The sequence below is a fragment of the Oncorhynchus keta genome, chromosome 25 (genome assembly GCF_023373465.1).
Source record: "Oncorhynchus keta strain PuntledgeMale-10-30-2019 chromosome 25, Oket_V2, whole genome shotgun sequence".
Lineage (NCBI taxonomy): Eukaryota > Metazoa > Chordata > Actinopteri > Salmoniformes > Salmonidae > Oncorhynchus > Oncorhynchus keta.
Window position 1 is genome coordinate 13,626,861 of NC_068445.1, and position 20,134 is coordinate 13,646,994.

The window sequence follows — 20,134 nt, forward strand, 5'->3', positions numbered from 1 at the left end:
TGGTACCTTCAATTATTTGCCATGTCCTGCTCATGTATGCTCAAATTGAAGACCCAATTTCCTTATTTGTGGGTCTATAACTTTAGGGCATTGTCCGTTTCTTTGAAAGAAATACATTTAGAAGATATGTCAAGAGTTAGCAGGAAGGAAAACCACACAAAGGAAGTGGGTTAGCACAGGGTAAAATGAAGTGGACACGCAGCATCAAAAGTGTAAGAGGACTTGTCGTTGGGAGGAGTCATCTGTGTTTTCCCTGAGAGTATAGGTCTAGAGCACTGTCTATCAGGAGCTCACGGTGGGGGATCGCATTATCTCTTGGGTCACAGAAAGGCACAGAATCCTTTCCATTTTGCCTTCCTTGTTGCTGCAATGGCTCGTTTGATAGCCTCTCTGAATATGTCCTCCACATTCTCCTTGTATTTGGCTGAACACTCCAAGTAGAGGTCAGCGTTGATCTTCCTTTTGGTCTCTTCACCCTGCTCAGATGGAGGAAAACATTTTAAAAAGTGATATTTTTAATTGAGAGGCACCAACAAGACATTACATAACTATTCTGAGCTAAATCTTCCTGTTGAGAGTTTCTGATTTCAAGTAGAAAATATTACATGACATTAAAAGGTTCCCTGCCTGACACGAACTAGCCAAAAATAAAATTTCAGATAAATACATTTAGTCCAGGAGAAAGGGTGATTCAGAATTGTAATTATCACTCACAGATTTGGGGTGAGTGGAGATTTTCATTGTCATTACGGTCATTAACATAATCTCATCACTGCTATTGATCTTTTGAAGGTGTTCTGATCAAAGTCTACCTTTCCCAACAAACCATCCTAATTCAACCACTTGTATTGCATTTTCAATAAACCCAATACTAATGACATATGTAAATTGCACGGCAGATATACAGTATATTCAATGTCTATAAATTATACATAAGGCTATGTAGGAAATCTCTACCTGGATGTATGTGATGGGGTTCTCGCCTGAAGACCACAGTTTATTTGCCAAGACCTTGTCTTTCCGCAGGTCTGTTTTGCATCCTACCAGTATAATGGGCACGCCACGGCAGAAGTGATGCACCTCGGGGAACCACTGAAAGATATGCTAAACAGAGTTAGATATTCTAAACATTCTATGTCATGCAGTGAAAATACATGTATAGTCAGTGGGATCTTTGTACAGTCCATAGAATAATCCCTGTGAGGGTGACTGCATCTACTTTGCAAAACAAATTTACCATGAACCTGATAAATACTTGCTTGAGCAAGTATTCAAATATATTTCTGATTGTCAGCTGACATTGTCACCCATCTTCAGGTACATTAATTATGTTGTAGATGTCATGAAACGTATGGCACTGTATGTTAATGTTTCTTCCTCCTTCTGTGGACTGAAACAGACAGAAGAGCAGTAAAGCATGAAGAGAGTGCAGTACCTTGATTAGCAAATTGTCATAACTTGAGGGGCAAGTGACATCATAGCAGATCAATATCAGGTTGGCACTCTGATAGGACAGAGGGCGTAATCGGTCATAGTCCTCTTGACCTGAAATAGATGGATGTGTATTATTAATCTTTCATGAAAATCGCATAACCAAAAAAAAATCAAATAAAAACTAGTTGGCTACTTAAATCAATGCCAGCCTCATCTGTTATTCCTTTATCTTTATTTAAAATCTACTATGACTCTCCTGAGTCACTCTCACTTAAAGTACATTAGGATTCTTTAACAACCAGAGGGTGTCTGTTACTGCATTTCTAAGATACTGTAGATCTGACTACTTATGAGCACAACACGCCCACTAAAGACTCAGGATACCTGTTCAGCCAAGTGTTAGTGCACTGGTGCTCTCAAAAGCATGGATATGTAAGACCTGACCTGCAGTATCGTAGATGTTCAGACGAAACTCAGCGCCTCTGTATCTCACGTTGGCGACACATTTTTCAAACACAGATGGTACATATTTCTGAAAGAGACAAAATTTGAGTTTCAAGTCCAGTTTTTTTAAATGTTATTTCAGAGATGGTAGCTAAAAAGGTTGAAGTTAACTTTGCTCTTTTTGTCATCTCATGTGCATATATAAATTGTGTTGTCACTTACATTCCTCACAGTAATTTGTCTACATGCAGAGTAATAATAGTACCTGAATAAATAATGTAAATAGATTGCCTTTTCCCTGAAAAGTGTAAATAAAGAATAGAAGCAGCCAGCTGATGAGCTGGCTTTGTCAGTTGTCTTACCTCTGGAAAGTCTCCTTTAGTGCAAACCTGGAGTAGGGAGGTTTTCCCACATCCACCATCACCTACTATCACAACCTTAAACTCCTCTCGCCTCCTGGTATGCCCACTGCTCCCCCCTGACATGTTCTGTAGCATGCTTCTCTCTGAGAAGCTAGATGAAAATGTGGCAAAAGAGCCTCCACTTGTTGAAGGAGATAATGGAGGCAGACACTTGAGATAACAATAAATTGCACAAAAATCTGAGTAAGAAAACTAGCTTAACCTAGTGAGTTACTAGCACTGGACTACCGGTCCATTGTCACCTTCTACCAGTGGTTTTAAGGAGGCTCCTCTTGATTGAGTACCTACCCCTCCTATAAAAGAAACCCCCCTTCTTTCCTTTCCTGAATGGACACATTACCAACACCTTATCAAGGAAGACAAAAGCCAGAAAAGATTGAATTAAAAAGGAAGATTATCCTATCGACCTGACAATCTCTTGTTCATTAGTTGCAGAACTAAATCAACTGTTAGCAAGAGAGTGAACAAATGGAAACACTTAATCTATGTCCTGGAAACCAGCCAAGTAGCATTATGGCTATATGGTAGAATTGGCACTGTTCCTCCCTTTCAAAACAGATTGAATTCATGTCACCTAGTGGATCAAATGTTAAGGGATAACGTACATTCAGATAGTAGATCCTTTATGTGCTAATGTATAGTGTACTTGTTTGTAGAATCCAATAAGCCAAATTGTTCTCTGCTACTGCACGGAGCGCCAAGTCTAGGACCAAAAGGCTCCTTAACAGCTTCTACCCCCAAGCCATAAGACTGTTGAACAATTAATCAAATGGCTACCGGACCATTTACATTGACGATCCCCCATGTGTTTTGTACACAGTTGCTACTCACTGTTTATTATCTATGCATAGTCACTTTACCCCACCAACACATATAAATTACCTCGACTAACCTGTACCCCCACACATTGACTCAGTACAGGTACCCCCTGTATATAGCCTTGTTATTTTAGGGTGTTTAGTTTATTTGGTAAATATTTTCTTAACTATTCTTGAACTGCACTGTTGGATAAGGGCTTTTAAGTAAGCATTTCACGGTAAAGTCTACACTTGTTCTATTCGGTGCATGTGACAAATTGTTGACTTGAATGTAGATTTAGGTACTTTCTCCAACAACTAACTAACTATCTAGATCCTACATTTTCCAATTTCCATCTAGCCTAGCTGTATACATTTTAATGTAAGCCTATATGGACAGAATCATGATATTATTTTATTCTGTTTAAAGTGTCGACCCACTGGGCAATTTCAACTTGGAAATTTGGGTAGTATTTGGTTGATATCCAACGGAATAAAAATGTCTGTTTTTGGTTTAGTTGTCATCTAAATGCGTTACCACTGAGCTTTCAACCATTTTAAAACACAACAACATTCAAATTGGAATACAATGTGAGATATTTTCTATTTATACAGCAACTTCGTGTTATCACTGTGCTTCATCTAATAGCACAACCAAATTACCTGGATTTGCAGTTGGGATTAAATTAAAAGTACATGGTGCAAGTGATCAATGCTGTTCAGATTATTACAGCAATTGGGAAGATCTCCACAGACCTGTGACCTTTGCATGTGATCTTGAACAAGCATGCTTTCAATGACTACATAAAAATATATTTATAGACAGTAGGCCTCAAAATGTGGCCGTGGATGTGTTACTTATTTTAAGGTTGGGTAATTACTGTTACATCAGCTTCTAAGATATATTACAAAAATATTGAGTCGTGTTTGGTTGACAACACAATCAAACATTTAAAGGCTCAATGTAGCTGTTTTTATCTCAATATAAAATAATTTATTGGTAACAATTAAGTACCTTACTGCGATTTAAAACAATTAAAATGGTCAAAAAGAAACAAAAATATCTTCATAGTAAGAAAGCAATTTCTCAATCAATAATTTTGTTATGATTGTAATGGGAGTGGTCTGAGTGGAGAGGGAGAAACTAAAAATGTGCTATTATTGTCCACCAAAACAGGCTGAAATTTCAGGACGTAATTTCAAACAGCTCTTACACTAAAAGGGTATTATCATGAAGCCTTTTCATAATTTAAAACTATTATTCCAACCTCATAGTGTGGAAAGACACATCATTTAACTGCAATGGACCTTTAAATTATATCTAATGCTTGGATAGTTTCATCTGAGCCACTGGCTTAATCCTATTCTTCAACTTTTATATGTTTGGTTTAGTTGGAGACCTGAAGCCAACATAACTTGTCGACAAGTTAACAAATGACAGGCTAATAGGCTATTTACTATATTGCAAAAGTGATTTTGAATTGTGTTTGGTTGACAACAAAATCCAGTTTGTCTACAAATTATTAATCTATATATGTTGGATTCACGTCGCCATCTCAACCTAGAATCAAAGTTAAAGAATAGGACCGGATCAAGTCAAACTTTATTTAGTCCTATTCTGTAGCCCTTTACACTCATACCCATATATGGGTTGAAAATGGCAGACTTGGAGACTAATACGCTCCTAAATTGGAGCACAGTTACGTGCTATATACTGTATAACTCCAGAGCTCAGGCTCTGCGCTTCACAGCTCTGTATGGGTTTTGACTGACAGCACCGTTCATGAAAAGTTGCTACCATCCCTCCCATAAATTGGCCAACTTTTGCTAAATGTCTGAGTGAGGAAAAATGTTGTAAATTATAAGGAATCAAATGTATTTTGAAAGATGAAACATTGACAATTATAATAAATACCACTTTGATGTCATACAAGCAAGCCAAACCCCTGCGAGTCCAAATGTGCATGACCCAAATCAAAATCAAATTTTATTTGTCACATACACATGGTTAGCAGATTTTAATGCGAGTGTAGCGAAACGCTTGTGCTTCTAGTTCCGACAATGCATATCAACGTTTATGATCACTTATGTTTGATGTACAGTTAAAAGATGACGTGGGGTTATACCCTAGGTTTCCCTGAACAGAATGAGCCTGTTTGTAGTATGGTGAAGAAAATTTGATTTAGTACTATTCTGTAGCCCTTTACACTCGTACCCATGTGGTTTGAAAATTTCGGACTTGGACACTGATAAGCACTTACGCCACTTCCACGCATCTGAGTTCTCTCATGACTCCATTCTATTTGCACCTAAAATATGAACTGCTTCTCTGAATTGCCTTGTGAAAGCCTAGCACTGTAAAATCGTATTTTTGAACTTCGCTTGTCTTCCCTGCAAACAACAATGAGTCATTAGGATGTCCCCGGGACGTCACTAAATGGTCACCTAAAGTCATCAGGATGTTGCGTCCCGGTACCCTGGAGGTTTTGTATAGTTCCCGGATTGTCTTGGGGGAGGTTTTTAGGACTTTCTTGGGATGTTGTGTCATCAAATTATGTTCCGGAGTTCTAAATTGAGCAGCTGCTGAAAAATGAGCTCCTGTATATATTGAGATTTAAATGGTTTTTTAGAGTGAAGTACATCGAAAAAATCAAGAGAAAACTGCAAGACTCAATAGAAGACAAAACAAGGAACAAACCAAAAAAGACAGGCTTTTGAAAAATTAACTATTTTTCATAAAATTGTACAGTTATCTTAGCTAGCTGAATTGCTAGCAGAATTGTTTACTTGTTGCTAAGCAGTTGCTAGGGACTCTCCTGGAAGAAGCTAGCTAGCTTACAAAGAATAACAACAAAACATATCTAGTTAACAGAAGAAAGGAAGACAAAATAAGGACAAAAGGACAGAAGAAAAGGAAAAGAAAGAGGACAACAAAGTGAAACAGTCAGCACTTCTATTGCAACTTCGTATTTCGTCGTCCTAACGTAGTCTACACTGCTATCTGCCCAGCAGCTAGCCAGCTAGCAAACGTCCACCGTCTACTGAATAGCAGCACTGTAGAAACTATTACACTCAACTGAACGACTTGATTAGTGTAGTGTTAGCTAGCTACATAGTTGTCTTTGCTGTCTTCGTATCCAAGATAATTGTGTAGTTTAGAGCGTGTAGTCTTAGAGTGATTATCTTAATTTACCGAGGTTAGCTAGCCAGCTATTTGTCGTCCTTAACGTAGGAGACACTGCTAGCTAGCCAACAGCTAGCCAACGTCTACTGAAATAGAACTTCCGCACTCAACAACCCGGTCGCATTCCGCTTCGCTCCACAGGTAGTATCACATTTTCATTTCATTACAGCACAACGGTTTGATTTGTTTGATCGTAGCTAGCTACATAGCTAGCTACATAGCCGTCTGTGTATCAAAGATAATTGTGTAGTCTAGAGCGATTTTCTAGGTTAGCTAGCCAGCTATTGTCGTTCTTTTAACGCAACGTAACGTAATCAACACTGCTAGCTAGCCAGCTAGCCCCCGAATAGCAGCACTGTAGAAACTATTACACTCAACGGAACGACTTGATTAGTGTAGTGTCAACAACGCAGCCACTGCCAGCTAGCCTACAAAGTCAACAACACAGCCACTGCCAGCTAGCCTACTTCAGCGGTACTGTATCATTTTAATCATTTTAGTCAATAAGATTCTTGCTACGTAAGCTTAACTTTCTGAACATTTGAGACGTGTAGTCCACTTGTCATTCCAATCTCCTTGCATTAGCGTAGCCTCTTCTGTAGCCTGCCAACTATGTGTCTGTCTATCCCTGTTCTCTCCTCTCTGCACAGACAATACAAACGCTCCACACCACGTGGCCGCGGCCACCCTAATCTGGTGGTCCCAGCGCGCACGACCCACGTGGAGTTCCAGGTCTCCGGTAGCCTCTGGAACTGCCGATCTGCGGCCAACAAGGCAGAGTTCATCTCAGCCTATGCCTCCCTCCAGTCCCTCGACTTCTTGGCACTGACGGAAACATGGATCACCACAGATAACACTGCTACTCCTACTGCTCTCTCTTCGTCCGCCCACGTGTTCTCGCACACCCCGAGAGCTTCTGGTCAGCGGGGTGGTGGCACCGGGATCCTCATCTCTCCCAAGTGGTCATTCTCTCTTTCTCCCCTTACCCATCTGTCTATCGCCTCCTTTGAATTTCATGCTGTCACAGTTACCAGCCCTTTCAAGCTTAACATCCTTATCATTTATCGCCCTCCAGGTCCCCTCGGAGAGTTCATCAATGAGCTTGATGTCTTGATAAGCTCCTTTCCTGAGGACGGCTCACCTCTCACAGTTCTGGGCGACTTTAACCTCCCCACGTCTACCTTTGACTCATTCCTCTCTGCCTCCTTCTTTCCACTCCTCTCCTCTTTTGACCTCACCCTCTCACCTTCCCCCTACTCACAAGGCAGGCAATACGCTCAACCTCATCTTTACTAGATGCTGTTCTTCCACTAACTTCATTGCAACTCCCCTCCAAGTCTCCGACCACTACCTTGTATCCTTTTCCCTCTCGCTCTCATCCAACACTTCCCACACTGCCCCTACTCGGATGGTATCGCGCCGTCCCAACCTTCGCTCTCTCTCCCCTGCTACTCTCTCCTCTTCCATCCTATAATCTCTTCCCTCTGCTCAAACCTTCTCCAACCTATCTCCTGATTCTGCCTCCTCAACCCTCCTCTCCTCCCTTTCTGCATCCTTTGACTCTCTATGTCCCCTATCTTCCAGGCCGGCTCGGTCCTCCCCTCCCGCTCCGTGGCTCGACGACTCATTACAAGCTCACAGAACAGGGCTCCGGGCAGCCGAGCGGAAATGGAGGAAAACTCGCCTCCCTGCGGACCTGGCATCCTTTCACTCCCTCCTCTCTACATTTTCCTCCTCTGTCTCTGCTGCTAAAGCCACTTTCTACCACTCTAAATTCCAAGCATCTGCCTCTAACCCTAGGAAGCTCTTTGCCACCTTCTCCTCCCTCCTGAATCCTCCTCCCCTCCCCCTCCTCCCTCTCTGCAGATGACTTCGTCAACCATTTTGAAAAGAAGGTCGACGACATCCGATCCTCGTTTGCTAAGTCAAACGACACCGCTGGTTCTGCTCACACTGCCCTACCCTGTGCTCTGACCTCTTTCTCCCTCTCTCTCCAGATGAAATCTTGCGTCTTGTGACGGCCGGCCGCCCAACAACCTGCCCGCTCGACCCTATCCCCTCCTCTCTTCTCCAGACCATTTCCGGAGACCTTCTCCCTTACCTCACCTCGCTCATCAACTCATCCCTGACCGCTGGCTACGTCCCTTCCGTCTTCAAGAGAGCGAGAGTTGCACCCCTTCTGAAAAACCTACACTCGATCCCTCCGATGTCAACAACTACAGACCAGTATCCCTTCTTTCTTTTCTCTCCAAAACTCTTGAACGTGCCGTCCTTGGCCAGCTCTCCCGCTATCTCTCTCAGAATGACCTTCTTGATCCAAATCAGTCAGGTTTCAAGACTAGTCATTCAACTGAGACTGCTCTTCTCTGTATCACGGAGGCGCTCCGCACTGCTAAAGCTAACTCTCTCTCCTCTGCTCTCATCCTTCTAGACCTATCAGCTGCCTTCGATACTGTGAACCATCAGATCCTCCTCTCCACCCTCTCCGAGTTGGGCATCTCCGGCGCGGCCCACGCTTGGATTGCGTCCTACCTGACAGGTCGCTCCTACCAGGTGGCGTGGCGAGAATCTGTCTCCTCACCACGCGCTCTCACCACTGGTGTCCCCCAGGGCTCTGTTCTAGGCCCTCTCCTATTCTCGCTATACACCAAGTCACTTGGCTCTGTCATAACCTCACATGGTCTCTCCTATCATTGCTATGCAGACGACACACAATTAATCTTCTCCTTTCCCCTTATGATGACCAGGTGGCGAATCGCATCTCTGCATGTCTGGCAGACATATCAGTGTGGATGACGGATCACCACCTCAAGCTGAACCTCGGCAAGACGGAGCTGCTCTTCCTCCCGGGGAAGGACTGCCCGTTCCATGATCTCGCCATCACGGTTGACAACTCCATTGTGTCCTCCTCCCAGAGCGCTAAGAACCTTGGCGTGATCCTGGACAACACCCTGTCGTTCTCAACTAACATCAAGGCGGTGGCCCGTTCCTGTAGGTTCATGCTCTACAACATCCGCAGAGTACGACCCTGCCTCACACAGGAAGCGGCGCAGGTCCTAATCCAGGCATTTGTCATCTCCCGTCTGGATTACTGCAACTCGCTGTTGGCTGGGCTCCCTGCCTGTGCCATTAAACCCTACAACTCATCCAGAACGCCGCAGCCCGTCTGGTGTTCAACCTTCCCAAGTTCTCTCACGTCACCCCGCTCCTCCGCTCTCTCTCCACTGGCTTCCAGTTGAAGCTCGCATCCGCTACAAGACCATGGTGCTTGCCTACGGAGCTGTGAGGGGAACGGCACCTCAGTACCTCCAGGCTCTGATCAGGCCCTACACCCAAACAAGGGCACTGCGTTCATCCACCTCTGGCCTGCTCGCCTCCCTACCACTGAGGAAGTACAGTTCCCGCTCAGCCCAGTCAAAACTGTTCGCTGCTCTGGCTCCCCAATGGTGGAACACACTCCCTCACGACGCCAGGACAGCGGAGTCAATCACCACCTTTCGGAGACACCTGAAACCCCACCTCTTTAAGGAATACCTAGGATAGGATAAAGTAATCCTTCTCACCCCCCTTAAAAGATTTAGATGCACTATTGTAAAGTGGCTGTTCCACTGGATGTCATAAGGTGAATGCACCAATTTGTAAGTCGCTCTGGATAAGAGCGTCTGCTAAATGACTTAAATGTAAATGTAAATCATGGCCCCTGAACATTCTTGGGACGTTGTGTCATAATCCCCTGGAGGTTTTTGTCTAGTTCTCGATTTGTCCCAGAGACGTCACCTGATGGTGACAGAGAAACATTCTCCCCCCCACCAAAAAAAAGGTATACACCGGGCACGCACATCCTAGTACACATCACCCCTCGTTACTGTCATCAAGCCTATCAAGGCCCTGATTGGTGAACCACTGATCCAGCTTTGTTTACATGTCCTTACCTGGGATTTGAACTCACAATCACTTGGTTCACAGCATGGCAATCTTCCTGCTACACCACCATGTCCATCACTGACAGATTTCACCTGTAGGCCTATTCCTACACTTTACACTTCAAAGTAAATCTCAGCTCTGTTAAAACACATTTATTTGTTTTTATTCAGTGTATCATAGACATAGTGTTTCAGGAGTAATATTAAAATAGAATAATATGCCCCACCAACATTAGACAAATATTTTGAAAACTAACTGAAATATAGTGGTGGAAAAAGTACCCAATTGTCATACTTGAGTAAAGATACCTTAATAGAAAATTACTCAAGTAAAAAGTGACTCACTCAGTAAAATACTACTTGAGTAAAAGTCTAAAAGTATTTGGTTTTAAAACTACTTAAGTATCAAAATGTAATAGCTAAAATATACTTAAGTATTGAAAGTAAAAGTATAAATACATTTAAAATGCTCTATATTAAGCAAACCAGACAGCACCATTTTCTAGCTTTTTCATTTATGGATAGCCAAGGGCACACTCCAACATGATTTACAAACGAAGCATTTGTGTTTTGTGAATCCACCAGATCAGAGAAAATAGGGATGGTCTCTTGATAAGTGTATTAATTTGACCATTTTCCTGTCCTGCTAGCCATTCAAAATATAACGAGTACTTTTGGGTGTCAGGGAAAATGTATGGATTAAAAGGTCCTCTACTAAAGTATTTGTACTGAAGTACTTTACACCACTGCTGAAATACATTAATGAAAGCAATGAGAGAATAGTCAGATTACTAATATATATATATATATACACACACAAAAGTATGTGGACATCCCTTATATTTTTGGATTTGGCTATTTCAGACACATCGTTGCTTACAGGTGTATAAAATTTAGCACACTGCCATGCAATCTCCATAGACAAACATCAACAGTAGAATGGCCTTACTGAAGAGCTCAGTGACTTTCACTGTGGCACAGTCATAGGATGCCACCTTTCCAACAGTTCGTCAAATTTCTGCCCTGTGAAGTAGAAACCTCTAGGAACAACAACAGCTCAGCCACGAAGTGGTAGGCCACACAACACTCACAACAAAGTTCCAAACTGCCTCTAGAAGCAACATCAGCACAATAACTGTTCGTCGGGAGCTTTATGAAATTATTTTCCATGGTCGAGCAGCCTAAGATCACCATGCACAATGCCAAGTGTTGACTGGAGTGGTATCAAGCTCGCCACCATTGGACTCTGGAGCAGTGGAAACCCGTTCTCTGGAGTGATGAATCAAGCTTCAACATCTGGCAGTCCAACGGACTAATCTTGGTTTGGCGGATGCCAGGAGAATGTTACCTGCTCGAATGCATAGTGCCAACTGTAAAGTTTGGTGGAGGAGGAATAATGGTCTGGAGCTGTTTCATGGTTCAGGCTAGACAACTTAGTTCCAGTGAAAACAAATCTTAATGCTACAGCATACAGTTACATTCTTGTCAATTCTGTGCTTCTAACTTTGTGGAAGGCCCTTTCCTATTTCAGCATGACAACGCACAAAGCGAGGAATACAGAAATGGTTTATCAAGATCAGTGTGGAAGAACTTGACTGCAATGCACAGAGCCCTGACCTCAACTCCATCGACCACGTTTGGAATAAATAGGAACGCAGACTGCGAGCCAGGCCTAATCATCCAACATCAGACCTCACTAATGCGCTTGTGGCTGAATGGAAGTGAGTCAGCTCAGCAATGTTCCAACATGTAGTGGAAAACCTTCCCAGAAGAGTGGCGGCTGTTATAGCAGCAAAGGGAGGGACCAACTCCATAAGCTGATGATTTTGTAATGAGATGTTCGACGAGCAGGTTTCCACATACCTTTGGTCATGTAGTGTAGCAAAAGAGTGCAAGCTGCACTGCTAAGTGCAGAGACATATTATAGGTAATGATGTAGGGGACTTCTGAAATTTGACAGACTTTGTGGCACAGCACTAAGAAAAGCATACCCCAAATCCACAGGTTGTGAGTTCAAATCCCAGGTGTGGTCATAATGAAAAATCAGTACTAAATGATCATGTATTCATACTGTCATTGATGAAAGAGGAACACTATTTTAGCTGAACAGCATACTCCTTACAGTGGGGCAAAAAAGTATTTAAATCAGCCACCAATTATTCAAGTTCTCCCACTTACAAAGATGAGGCCTGTAATTTTCATCATAGGTACACTTCAACTATGACAGACAAAATGAAAAAAAAAACATCCAGAAAAATTCATTAAAAATCCTACAATGTGATTATTTGCAAATTATGGTGGGAAAAAAAAAAATTAAATCAGTATTTGGTCAATAACAAAAGTTTCTCAATACTTTGTTATATACCCTTTGTTGGCAATGACAGAGGTCAAACGTTTTCTGTAAGTCTTCACAAGGTTCACACACTGTTGCTGGTATTTTGGCCCATTTCTCCATGCATATCTCCTCCAGAGCAGTGATGTTTTGGGGCTGTTGCTGGGCAACACGGACTTTCAACTCCCTCCAAAGATTTTCTATGGGGTTGAGATCTGGAGACTGGCTAGGCCACTCCAGGACCTTGAAATGCTTCTTAAGAAGCCACTCCTTCGTTGCCCGGGCAGTGTGTTTGGGATCATTGTCATGCTGAAAGACCCAGCCACGTTTCATCTTCAATGCCCTTGCTGATGGAAGGAGGTTTTCACTCAAAATCTCACGATACATGGCCCCATTCATTCTTTCCTTTACACGGATCAGTTGTCCTGTTCCCTTTGCAGAAAAAAAAGCCCCAAATCATGATGTTTCCACCCCCATGCTTCACAGTAGGTATGGTGTTCTTTGGATGCAACTCGGCATTCTTTGTCAACATGACGAGTTGAGTTTGTACCAAAAAGTTATATTTTGGTTTTATCTGACCATATGACATTCTCCCAATCTTCTTCTGGATCATTTGTTACTTTGGTCCCAGCTCTCTACAGGTCATTCACTAGGTCCCCCTGTGTGGTTCTGGGATTTTTGCTCACCGTTCTTGTGATCATTTTGACCCCACGGGGTGAGATCTTGCGTGGAGCCCCAGATCGAGGGAGATTAGCAGTGGTCTTGTATGTCTTCCATTTCCTAATAATTGCTCCCACAGTTGATTTCTTCAAACCAAGCTGCTTACCTATTGCAGATTCAGTCTTCCCAGCCTGGTGCAGGTCTACAATATTGTTTCTGGTATCCTTTGACAGCTCTTTGGTCTTGGCCATAGTGGAGTTTGGAGCGTGACTGTTCGAGGTTGTGGACAGGTGTCTTTTATACTGATAATAAGTTCAAACAGGTGCCATTAATACAGGTAATGAGTGGAGGACAGAGGAGCCTCTTAAAGAAGAAGTTACAGGTCTGTGAGAGCCAGAAATCTTGCTTGTTTGTAGGTGACCAAATACTTATTTTGCACCATAATTTGTAAATAAATTCAACGTGATTTTCTTTCTCATTTTGTCTGTCATAGTTGAAGTGAACCTATGATGACAATTACAGGCCTCTCATCTTTTTAAGTGGGAGAACTTGCACAATTGGTGGCTGACTAAATACTTTTTTGCCCCACTATACGTTAACCCCCCCGCCCATACCATTTAATTACTTATAAAATGGTAGGGGACACCTCGGACCATCACATGACAAAAACCTCCAGGGGAACATTACACAACGTCCCAAGAACATCATTTGGGACGTCACCGGGACAAACCGTGAACTACACAAAACCTCGAGGTGACCATGAAAAAGTCCCAAGACCATTCAGGGGACCTCCAAGGGACCATTAAACAACATCCCAAGAACGTCCTCTAGTCGCCCCCGGGTCAAACTAGGAAAGAGACAAAACCTCCAGGGGACCATGACACAACGTCACAAGAATGTTCAGGGGACAAAGCGGGAACTATAAAAAAAGTCTCCCAGAGAACGTTCCCTTAGGACCATCATATTACGTCCCAAGGACTAGTAAAATGAAAGTCCTGAGAACGTCCCTGAAAAAAGGTCCTGACGTGGTCGTCAGTGATGTCCAGGAAATGTACAGGGAACTAGACAAAGGTCTCCCAAAGAACGTTCCCCTGGGACCATCACGCGACGTCTGGAGGACTAGTAAAATTAAAGTCCTTAGAATGTCCTATAAAAAGGTCATGATAGGGTCACATCCTGGTAATTTCAATAAGGTGCCACAGTGAACATTCCCTTGGGACCATCATGCAACGTCCTTAGAATGTTCTCAGAACGTCAGTGGGATAACTTTACATCAAAACCCTTAAGGGACCTTTTTTTTTTAACCTTTATTTTACTAGGCAAGTCAGTTAAGAACAAATTCTTATTTTCAATGACGGCCTAGGAACAGTGGGTTAACTGCCTGTTCAGGGGCAGAACGACAGATTTTGTACCTTGTCAGCTCGGGGATTTGAACTTACAACCTTTCGGTTACTAGTCCAATGCTTTAACCACTAGGCTACCCTGCCGCCCCGGGAACATCGCCAAATGTCCTCAGGACATTCCCTGTTTGCAATAGAACAAGCTTTCAAACTATGCCCGACTGTTTTTTTCAACAGTAATTGTGTAAAAGGCAGGGATGCAGATCTGTGTTTAAAAGAAAAAAGTGTTTTCTTTAGTTCCTCAACGGCACAGCAAGGAGAGCTCAGAAAACTCAAAGACTCTTTTTTGAGTCATAAAAGTACATTGAAATTATTTAGGAACTGTGCACACGTTGAAGAGGTGTGTGACCACTTGGATACACCAGTTAGATCTCACTGAAACCCTTAAACATTTTGTCTCATGTTGCACCTACCCCCAATATTCCAAGAACATTCTTATCATGTTACAGAATGTATCCAGAATATTTACAGATTTTGTAAATCAACAAATACAGCAAAAAGTACAGTACATCTCAAATGCACATTAAAATCAGTGTAATTTTTGGTTTCAGTCTTGTGTCAGGTGAACTGTTGTGTATTGAACTTTGGTCTAATCATTTTTCCATAATCGTCAAACTTCATTGTCAATTGCTACCATGCTTATGAGTTTCATATTTATTTCTGTAAGAAACATTTCAGTTTATCCCTATAGGCTAATTCCCATGAGTATAAGGGGTTATTAACTTAGCTTTTTGGTTGAGATAGAGACATAAATCCAACATATTAAATATTAATTTGTATACAAAATGGAATTAAAGCCAGACTAAGTCAGTGGCACAGATGGAACTATCCAAGCAGAAGATACAGTACATATCCCACAAATGTTGATATTTGGTTGTGTTGACAACCAAATCCAAAATTAAATAAAAAATTTGTCACATGCTTCGTAAACAACAGGTGTAGACAACAGGGGAATCCTTACTTGGCCCTACCGAACATTAGAGAGAGAGAGAGAGAGAAAAAAAAGAGAACTAAGAGAAAAATAATAACGCAAGGAATAAATACACAATGAGTAATGATAACTTGTTTATACACGGGTTAGCAGTACCGAGTCGATGTAATTGAGGTACATACGGTGCCTTCAGAAAGTATTCTTACCCCGTGACTTCAGTGGAGGCTGCTGAGGGGAGAACGGCTCATAATAAAATGCTGGAATGGAGCGAATGGAATGTATTTGATACCTGTCACGTGTGCTTCGTCTCCGGCCTCTAGGTCACCAGGCTGCTCGTTATGGTCCACACCTGTCACCATCGTTACGCACACCTGCGCATCCTCATCACCATCTATCACTCCAGTGCTTAATTGCTAAATTGTAATTACTTCGCCAATACGTTATTGCCTTACCTCCCTAATCTTACCTCATTTGCACACACTGTATATAGACTTTTCTGTTGTGTTATTGACTGTACGCTGGTTTATTCCATATGTAACTAACTCTGTGTTGTTGTTTGTGTCGCACTGCTTTGCTTTATCTTGGCCAGGTCGCGGTTGTAAATGAGAACTTGTTCTCAACTGGCCTACCTGGTTAAATAAAGGTGAAAAAAAAATCGGACTCACCTGGACTCAATCACTTCCCTGATTACCTTCCCTATATATGTCACTCCCTTTGGTTCCTTTCCCAGGCATCACGGTTTCTGTTCCAGTGTCATGTCTGTGTGTTGTTTGTGGTTCTTGGTTTGTATTTAGTTGTGGTTTATTTATTGAAACACTCACTCCCTGAACTATCTTCCTGACTCTTAGTGCACTTGTTGCAATACCATTCCGCTTCAGCCACTACCATGAGCCCATCCTCCCCAATTAAAGTGCCACCAACCTCCTGTGCTTGACTTACTCCATGTTTTGTTGTTACAGCCTAAATTCAAAATGGGAGACATTTTTCTCACCCATAATGACAAAGTGAACATTTGTTTTTAGAAATGTTGGAAAATGTATTGAAAATTAAATACATAAAATATTTACATAAATATTCACACTCCCAATACTTTGTAAAAATGCTTTCTTTCTGGGTAAGTCTCTAAAATCTTTCCACGCCTGGATTGTGCAACGTTTGCCAATCAAATTGATTGTTGATCATTTCTAGACAACCGTTTTCAGGTTTTGCCATAGATTTACAAGTAGATTTAAATCAAAACTTTAACTCGGCCACTCAGCATCATTTACTGTCTTCTTGGTAAGCATCTCCAGTGTAGATTTGGCTTTGTGTTTTAAAATATTGTCCCGCTGAAAGGTGAATTAATCTCCTAGTGTCTGGTTGAAAGCAGACTGAACCAGGTTTTCCTCTAGGATTTTACCTCTGCTTAACTTTATTCTGAAAAACTCCCCTGTCCTTAATGATTACAAGCATACCCACAATATGACGTAACCTCCACTGTGCTTGAAAATATGGATGTGTTATGCTGGATTTGGAATATGTTTTATTCTGTACAGGCCTCCTGTAAATACGAGTAGCCATTAAACTCTGTAGCTGTTTCAAAGTTACCATTGGCCTCATGGTGAAATCCCTCAACGGTTTCTATCATCTCCGGCAACTGAGTTAGGAAGGACGCCTGTATCTTTGTAGTGACTGGGTGTATTGCCACAGGAGGCTGGTGGCACCTTAATTGGGGAGAACGGGCTTGTGGTAATGGATGGACTGGTATAAGTGGAATGGTGTAATTCATCTACCAATAGATGCCCTTCTTTGCAAGGCATTGGTTGGAAAACCTCCCTGGTCTCCGCGTTTGAAATTCAATGCTCGATTAAGGAAATTTACAGATAATTGTATGTTTGGGGTACAGAGATGAGATAGTCCTCCAAAAATCATGTTCAACACTATTATTGCACACAGAGTCCATGCAACTTATTATATGATTTGTTAAGTACATTTTTACTCCCAAACTTTTTTATGCTCGGCATAACAAAGGGGTTGAGACATTTCAGCTTTTCCTTTTTATTTAATTAGCAAACATTTCAGAAACATAATTCCACTTTGACATTGTGGGGTATTGTGTGACAAAAAATCTCAATTTAATAAATGTTAAATTCAGGCTGTATCACAACTAAATGTGGAAAAAGTAAAGGGGTGTAAATACTTTCTGAAGGGTCTGTATAGGTAGGGTTAAAGTGACTAGGCAACAGGATAGATAATAAACAGTAGCAGCAGCATATGTGATGAATCAAAAGAGCTCTCGAGCCACACCACTACAGCCCTGTCAATGTGGATGGGGGCGTGCTTCGCCCTCCATTTCCATTAGTCCACAATTACATAATTAGCTCATTTGTCTTGCTGAGTTGAGGGAGAGGTTGTAGCCCTGGCACCACACTGCCAGGGCACTGACTTCCTTCCTATAGGCTATGTTATCGTCTTCGAGGATCAGGCCACCGTCGTATCATCAGCAAACGTAATGATGGTGTTGGAGTCATGCGCGGCCATGCAGTCGTGGGTGAACAGGGAGTACAGGAGGGGACTAAGTACACAACACAGAGGGGCCCCAGTGTTGAGGGTCCATGTGGTGGATGTGTTGTTGCCTACCCTCAACACCTGGGGCCGGCCGTCAGGAAGTCCAGGATCCAGTTGCAGAGGGAGGTGTTCAGTCCCAGGGTCCTGAGCTTAGTGATGAGCTTGGAGGGCACTATGGTGTTGAATGCTGAGCTATAGTCAATGAACAGTATTCTCACGTCCAGTTGGGAGTGGGCAGTGTGGAGTGCAATAGAGATTGCGTCATCTGTGGATCTGTTGGGATGGTATGCAAATTGGAGTGGGTCCAGGGTGTCTGGGATGATGGTGTTGATGTGAGCCATGACCAGCCTTTCAAAGCATTTCATGGCTACAGATGTGTACAGAGTGCTACGGGGGGATATTCATTTAGACAGGTTACCTAGGTGTTTTTGGACACAGGGACTATGGTGGTCTGGTTGAAACATGTAGGTATTACATACTGGGTCAGGGAGAGGTTGAACATGTCAGGACAGTTGCCAGCTGATCAGCGCATGCTCCGAGTATGTGTCCTGGTAATCCATCTGGCGCAGCGGCCTTGTGAATGTTAACCTGCAGTGGCAAACTGTGACCTTGGCCTTCAGTTTAGAAACAATGCTTTTTGATGACAAAATCAAACAGGCCTGAGCTGTGCTTCGGGCTGCAGCTCACACAGAGACAGCACACAGACACAACAGTGACACATCAACAGTAGCGGTGCATGTAGATCACCTATGTTGTGATAATTGCGTTGTTTAGACTACTCTATAATCCCATTAGAAATGCATTCATACGCCACTGTGATATATGAGGCCGAAATGCCATACGTTGTTTCACAGTTGCTGAAGACAACAGTCACACTCACACAGTGGCAGAATAAATTCATCCACACATAGGCCTAACTATTGATTCAGGACCACGAACTGCGAGCCAGAGCAAAGGAAACAGGCGCGCTGCCTCCGCTATTTCAGCACCAAATAATAAACCAGTAGATCAGCACACAAAATAACCGGAGATCTAAAGTTTAAATGCAACAATGTTTCACACGCATTATATCAAAAAGATTATTAGCAAATAGCAACAGAAAAAATACTGAGGCTTATTTTCTCAATTAAGATCAAAGCCAAGGCTGACAGTCGGTCCTAATATGTTTCAGGATGGAGAATGATTTTTCAACTGAGGTAGTAGATATGGGAATGGTCAGGACCAGCCAGGTAAGGGACAGATCGAAAATTCCCCCGCCTCCACACTGTTAAAAATATGTTCACATGACCCTCCCCTTGTACTGTAAAATAAATGGAACACCCTCCCCCTCAAAGAATTAACTCAAAATAATGTTTAAGACCACACATAAATAACTGTACAGACCCAGCGTTTATAAACGTGGACATCGACTTTGCCACTTCAGCATGCTTTTGTGGCACAGTTGATGCCACATGAGGCTACAGGCCAGAAGGTTGAGGGTTCGCCGACCACCACAGACAAACTCACTCTCCCTGTCTGTTTTACTACAGATCAGAGCCGGCTGCACACAATGATCAGCTAGGGGGAAATCCGATTTCCAACATTTTGAGGCCATATTTATAATTATATAAAATAATTGCAACAAATTTTCCACCAACAGGTTTCTATGCCAATGCACCACACAAACCACATAAACAAAGCATACCGACTTCGGGCCCTTCGTTTTCAACACCACAATAAATAGGCTATGTCAATCTCGGGCAATTAGAAAATACACAAACAAAAATATTATTGCAACATGTAAAGTGTTGGTCCCGTGTTTCATGAGCTGAAATAAAAGATCCCAGAAATGTTCCATGAGAACAAAAAGCTTATTTCTCTCAAATGTTGTGCACAAATTTGTTTCAAATCCCTGTTAGTGAGCAGTTCTGGTGTACCTTGTGCTGGGGACAATAAAAGGCCACTCGAAAATGTGCAGTTTTGTCACACAACACATTGCCACAGAGTTTTGAGTGAGCATGCAATTGGCATGCTGAATTGAGGAATGTCCACCAGAGCTGTTGCCAGAGAATGTCATGTAA

The 20,134-nt window shown here is 42.4% G+C and overlaps 1 protein-coding gene across 3 annotated transcripts; it reads right to left on the reverse strand.

Moving 5' to 3' along the window:
- Window positions 1–6: 6 nt before the first annotated feature.
- LOC118358252 (rho-related GTP-binding protein RhoF-like) lies at window positions 7–16,117 on the reverse strand. Of its 3 annotated transcripts, none has more exons than XM_052478708.1 (6): window positions 15,817–16,117; window positions 2,241–2,391; window positions 1,879–1,966; window positions 1,436–1,545; window positions 958–1,104; window positions 7–476 (listed from the first exon to the last, which is right to left on the reverse strand). In XM_052478708.1, the coding sequence occupies exons 2-6, from the start codon at window positions 2,373–2,375 to the stop codon at window positions 321–323; spliced, it is 636 nt and encodes a 211-aa protein (XP_052334668.1). In that variant the 5' UTR covers window positions 2,376–2,391; window positions 15,817–16,117; the 3' UTR covers window positions 7–320. The 3 variants fall into 3 exon arrangements, with proteins under 3 accessions (XP_052334668.1, XP_035591742.1, XP_052334667.1); XM_035735849.2 differs by having other exon boundaries at window positions 958–1,092; window positions 15,734–16,117; XM_052478707.1 differs by having other exon boundaries at window positions 15,734–16,117.
- Between the last annotated feature and the right edge of the window lie 4,017 nt (window positions 16,118–20,134).

Bases quoted from the DNA above. Each gene is read 5' to 3' on its own strand.
- LOC118358252 (XM_052478708.1), bottom strand. From the start codon at position 2,375: ATGCTACAGAACATGTCAGGGGGGAGCAGTGGGCATACCAGGAGGCGA. The intron at 1,967-2,240 runs GTAAGACAACTG...TGTCTCTTTCAG, and splicing joins CTAAAGGAGACTTTCCAGAG to AAATATGTACCATCTGTGTT. The intron at 477-957 runs GTAGAGATTTCC...CCATCTGAGCAG, and splicing joins ACCCCATCACATACATCCAG to GGTGAAGAGACCAAAAGGAA.